The sequence below is a fragment of the Pteropus alecto genome, unplaced genomic scaffold (genome assembly GCF_000325575.1).
Source record: "Pteropus alecto unplaced genomic scaffold, ASM32557v1 scaffold106, whole genome shotgun sequence".
Classification (NCBI taxonomy): Eukaryota; Metazoa; Chordata; class Mammalia; order Chiroptera; family Pteropodidae; genus Pteropus; species Pteropus alecto.
In genome coordinates, this window is record NW_006442103.1 from 19,273,739 (window position 1) to 19,279,609 (window position 5,871).

The following is a 5,871-nucleotide window of genomic DNA, read 5'->3' on the forward strand; positions in this document are numbered from 1 at the left end:
CGACCCCGGGTCCGGGTCCTTGCGGCCGAGGCCCCGCCCCTCGCGGGAAACGGACCAACCGGAGGGAGGCTGGGGCGGGCCGGGTGGTGACGGCCAATGGGGGTGGAGCTCCGGAGGGGAGTAACAGGTTGGTGGGAGGGGGAGAGGGAAGGAGGGAGCGCGGAGGGACGAGGGGGAGGGCCCCGGAGCCGCGCGTGCAGCTCCGCCGGAGCCGGAGCCCGAACCCGAGCTCGAGCTCGGGAGCGCCGGGCCGGGCTGGGCTGGGGTGAGTGAACCGGACCCGGGCAAGGGCACCTGAGACGCAAGCAGGCCTCAGGTGCACCCCTGAGGGGCGGGGGTCGAGGCGATCCGAGGTACCTCCCTCCAGCGCACAGGTGCTGAGTTGGAGCGAGGGCGAGGGGAGGTCAAGGCAGGGTGGAGTACTGGTTCAGAGCTGGCTCCCATTCTAAGGTGACGGAGACAGGTGCCTGGGAAGGTGCCAGGTGAGGGACACCTGAGGTTAAGGCCGTTTCCCAGGGCACGAAAGCGTTTCAGGGCCCGGATCTCTCTGGAGGTCAGAGGTCGGTCTCAGGGGCAGAATGTCTCTAGGAGACCGGAGTGGTGGGGGGGATGGCGTTGGTCTCGGCTGGGCGAAGGGGACTTCTGCCAGGTTCAGAGACACTGGGGCAGGGCAGGGAGAGGTGCTGTTTTCCTGAGGTTCTTCAACCCGATGCCAGTCTCGCTGGTGCTGACACCTCCCTTCTGGCTTTGAGATGGCTCTGAGGGGTGGGATCTTCCTGTAACCATTCACCTACGGGCGAAGACAGCTGCAAATAAGAGACACGGAGGGGCAGAGCAAGAGGGCGCCCCCATCTCTTTGCTAGGTGCGAAACTATTTAAGGCTCAGTTTCTGCCCTTTGCTTTCATGCCAGGGGGAATTTTTCCTTCTTCCTCTGGAAACAGTGCTCTCTCCGAGAGAGGACTATGGGGAAGCGAAGATCCCTGGGCCTACGAAATATCTAGAACTGTTTCCATTGAGGGCTCTTTCTGGGGGCTAATGTCAAACCTCCCGCCCACCCCCACCCCAAGCGCGCATACTTTCTTCTGTAGTTCTAGACGGGGCCACCAGGTGAGGTTTGAGAGCCTAACCTATTTCTTGGATGCCCCTCAGAAGATCGCCATTATTCCCTGAAACCCCACCAGGTGTCCCTGGCTCCTGGACCCTGTCGGCTGTCAGACTGGCAGTGGGCAACAGAGGTGCAGGAAGTAGGCAGGAGACCGCAGGAGACCACAGGCCTAGGGGAGGTAGCACCTCCAGGTCTCCAGCTGGAGGAGAGGTGCGCGTCGGGGCCCCAACAAGACCGAGGCAGATTCCTTTGCCTTAGGCAGGTAAGGGAACCGGAGCCAGCCTTAGCTCAGCCCCTTTGAAGCCCTAGCTGTAATTGGGGAAATAATTAGTAACCGCTATATTGTGGACAGGCTGCCTACGGGTGCCTCTGCACCTCTCCTTCCATCCCGGATATTTGGGAGTGGGGGGCTGGCACGAGGGGACTGCTAATCCAGAGATTTGCCTGACCCTAAGAGGATTCTGGCTTCCTGGAACCTGCATGCCTTCACCTCCGGAGGGGAGGGGGTAGGGCTGCTTCTCTGTGTGTGGGGGAGGGGAAAACGGAGGGCCAGGGAGGTGGCCCGAGTTAGTGTGGGATCAGGAATGCATCTTTGGGAACTTGAGAGGGAGGGGTGGAGGGTCGAATCTTCTTGTCACACGCTGGACTGTCAGTCACCAGATTTTTTGTGCATCTGCTCCTCCCGCCCGTTCCCTCTCTACCTTCTGCCTCCTCCTTCAGAGCCTTGGCCTTGACATCTAGGCGGGACAGAGTCCCTGCCCATGGTTTTGCCCCTCTGCCTCCTCTGCGTTGTGGAATTTCTCGGGTCTGCTTTACAGGCTGCCTGGCCGAATCTCCCTGGCCCTCCCCTTCCCCCTCAAACCAGTCCAGCAAGTTCGCAGGGGCCCAGTTCCTCATTGTGTTTTCTTACCCCACTGGCCAAGCAGCTCTAGTCTGGCTCTCAGGTTTCGGCTTTACCAGTGGACCGAGCCAGGAGTCTACTCGGGGGGTTCTTTTCGGTTCCATGAGGAACCCTTACCTTTGTAACCCTATGAGAAAATAGGAGCCAAGCGATCGAGGTCTGAGCTGCCCTGTTCCCTTCCGATCATGTACTTTCCTCGTTGCCTCAGAGGGGAGTCTAACCTCTACCTCCATTTCTCCCATTTTCTAAATCTGCCCGTTTCATAGCATCTAGCATGTTGCCCAGCGCTGCGTATGTCAGTTCTTCCTCTGTGCACCTGAAACCACCCCACCCCCACTTCCTGCCAGGAGTCCAGAGACCCAGTCACTCCTAGTCGGGAGCCAGACGCCATGGCTGGGCCAGAGGGGATGGAATTGAGGCAGGGCAGGCTAATGAGTAACTCAGGGGGAAGTGGCTGTTTGGTACAGGTGCACCATCTAACCCCCTTGCGGGCAGGAATGGCAGAGGCAGGCAGATGAAGCTGAATTAACTCGTAGCCTGGTCTCTTCCCAGAGTACAGCTGGTGAGGAGCACCTTGGGCACATGCCAGGGGCGGGAGGAGCAGGGTCAGGCATCTGGTGAGAGCGAAAGCTCTGGACTCTGTTGCCTGGCGCTGGATCACTGTTTACCTGGCTCTGGGGCTTACGCAAGGCCTTGGAGCTGCCCCGCTCCCCACCCCGCTGCCCTCTGTGACTGGAGGCGGATAGGTTTCGGGTTTTCCATGTTGAATCATTTAGAGCCCTGCTTTCTGACCTACCCCAAAGATCCCTTCGGCCCTCCTGGCCCCTGATCCCCATTGGTTGAGGTTTGGGAGGCACTGGGACCTGGGGGTGCATTCGATGCCGCCTCCGAACAGCTCTGCACCCGTGGGCGAGCAAGGGGCGGTGTGCCCCGCTGAGCCAGGCCTGGGAACCTCTTGGCCTGGATCTGGAAGATCAGTAGAGCGGCACCATGAATAAATCATGTGACTTCGGAGAGCTGGCAGTCTATGCACATCTGGTTCCAAAACTGTGAGCAGAGTAGGGCAGGGAGTCCAGGCCAGGAGGAGGTCTTGTCACTAAGGCAAGTGTGAGATGGCTGTGAGGGATCCTGGGGCAGATCTCCCCGCTGCTCTGGAGTCTCCTTGGTTCAGGAGGCAACCTTTAACAAATATTTATCGTCTGCCAGGCCCTGGGGACACAGGAGTCCGCTGAGAGCCATGGTCTTCACCCTCTAGGAGCTTATAATCTAGTGGGGGAGACAGATAAGGCGTCACTCCGGTACATATATAAAAACAAGCCGAGGCAAAGTCACTGAAGGACAACTGTAGAGCGTGCAACATGGTTGTGACCTAGTTTGTGGGACGAGGGTTCGGGGAAGGCTGCTCTGACGAGGGTACATCCTTCTGTGAATCAGGTGAAGCCCAGAGGGTCCTGTTGGAAGGAGCAGGTGTGTGCAGGGTAACGTGTCAGCTTTCCGAGAGGCATGTGCTGCTAGGTGCATTGATGTTTAGTATCTTGTCTTGTCTTTTTTTTTTTTTTAATTAAAGTAGAACCTAAGTAAATAAAGTGCAAAAATCTTAAGTGGATAGCTTGATAAATTTTAACAGTCGTGTACACCCGTGCAATTATTGTCTAATTCTCACAGATAATTACCTCGTGAGGCATTATCATTACGCCCATTTTAAAGATGAAGAAACGGAGGCTCAGAAAAGCTGTGATTTGCCCAAGGTTGTAGATCGAGTGAAGAGCACAGCTAGGATCCCAAGCCAGATGCCACTCCGGCCAGTGCCTTTTCTACTGGATGGGTGGTTCGGAAACTTCCCCCTTCGCCTTGTGGCTTTTCTGGTCCCATTTCTTACTTGAATTCCAGCATAGGGCCCTGCCGACTAAATGTCCTGTGGTTCGGGGCATCCGAGTCAGGTTGATTAATGTCCTCCAGACACTCTTGGGGTCCTCAGGCTCATGGGTGGGCTTTAAGGTGTTCATGAACCTCTTGAGAGTCTGTGGTAGAGTTCGGGTGGGCTGTCTCCTGCGGGGAGGGAGCACTGTTTTCATCATGTCCTGCAATGGAGTCTCAACACCACAGGAGGTGTGTTGAGTTGGTTGGGTTGTTGGTTTGTTTTTTTTTTGTTTTTTTTTTTTTTTTGCAGCTAGGGGCTCCTCCCTCCTGATTCCTTTCTTGGGAGGGGGAAGGGCCTGGAATGCCAGGAATGCTCTTCCTCCTGCTGGAGCCCTTTCTCACCTGGAGCCTGCCCTCCCTTTCCCTCTCTCTGGTCACCTGGCTTCCTAGGACTTTGTACAGTGCCTGGAAGGGGCCTCGCCAAGCTTCTTCAGCTGGAGCTCTGCAGGGAGGGTGCGCTGGGCGTGTGTGTGTCTCTGTCCGGCACACTGGAGGCTCCTCCTCCAGTTTGGTGCTGGGCTCCAGTGGGGATCGGCTCCCTGGGGAAGCTGGAGTTCCTGGAGCCAGAACACACCTGGAATACATGCCACTCGCTGACTGTGAGCTCAGGCAGTGTGGACCTGGGGACCTGGTCTTGGCCCTGCCTCTCGGGTGGGACAAGTCTGTGTGTCCTGAGGCCCCTCCGGCTGGCACTCTTATACGTTAGTTACATCTTCACTTGAATAGGCAGTGCATCTACATGGTTCCAAATTCAAAAGGGACACAGATACACAGGAGAAAGCCAGTCACTTCCCCGTCCCTGTCCCTAGCCCTCAGTCCCCCCAATCCAGAGGCGCCCCTGCTGTCACTTTGAGTGTTCTTCCAGAAATGGGATGCCATGCCTTGGAGGTCTTCTGTATTTGAAATGAGCTGAGGGAGTGGAGGCCCCTTTGCTCTGTGGGGGTGGAGGTGTCGGTGAGACAGGGCTTGGGTTCTGCCTTCGCTGGGTGGCGAGGCACCCGTGCGTATATGTCTGTGTGTGAAGATCAAGCAAATCTTTAAACTATTGATGAGCCCAGTTCCCAGAACTACAACAGAGGAGATGGATTCTTCTGGGTCAGCGTGTCTCTAAGTGTGGTCCCTGGACCAGCAGCATCAGCACCACCTGGGAACTTTTAGAAATTCAAACCCTCAGGCTCCACCCCAGACCTACCCAATCAAAAACTCTGGGGGTGGGCTGTTTTAATAAGCCCTTGGGGTGCTGCCGCTATTCAGATCAAGAATGAGAACCACAGTTCTCATGCAGAAGGAAACGACAAGGCAGTCGGCCTCACCAAAGCGGGGTTGGGGGAGGTTTCTGGGTTTCAGTCTCTCAGCCGACTCCCCTTTCTTCACCTTCTAGGACCCCTCCTGCCCATGGAGCAGGCGTTCACCATGGCCGAGCCCCGGGGCCCCGTAGACCACGGAGTCCAGATTCGCTTCATCACAGAGCCGGCGGGGGCCACAGAGATGGGCACCCTGCGTCACGGGGGGCGACGCCCGGCTAAGGACGCCAGAGCCAGTACCTACGGGGTCGCCGTGCGCGTGCAGGGCATCGCGGGGCAGCCTTTTGTGGTGCTCAACAGCGGGGAGAAGGGCAGCGACTCCTTTGGGGTCCAAATCAAGGGGGACAACCACCGAGGGGCCCCGGGAGCCCTGAGCCCCGACTCGGAGCCCCCCGAGAGCCGCTACTCTCAGGCTAAGGAGTTTCCCGGCCCGTTGCGGGACATCGCGTCCGACGAGGAGGAGCCTGGGGCCCGCTGCTCGGGGCGGCTCCTCCGCTCCCAGTCCCAGGCGTCGCTGACCGGCCCGGTCCCCATGGCTCAGGGCAGCAGGAGCACCAGCATGCTGGAGCTGGCCCCCCAGGGCGCCTCCCCAGGGAGCGCCATTGACACGGCGCCCCTGTCTTCCGTGGACTCGCTCATC

The 5,871-nt window shown here is 58.0% G+C and overlaps 1 protein-coding gene across 1 annotated transcript in view; it reads left to right on the forward strand.

Annotated features, from left to right (window-relative positions):
- Nucleotides 1-161: 161 nt before the first annotated feature.
- CGN (cingulin) overlaps nt 162-5,871 on the forward strand; it is a 20,936-nt gene continuing 15,226 nt past the window's right edge. The window contains exons 1-2 of the mRNA XM_025052307.1: nt 162-265; nt 5,309-5,868. Of these exons, the coding sequence (XP_024908075.1) occupies nt 5,323-5,868 (546 nt within the window). The 5' untranslated portion in view covers nt 162-265; nt 5,309-5,322. The remainder of the gene's footprint in view (nt 266-5,308; nt 5,869-5,871) is intronic.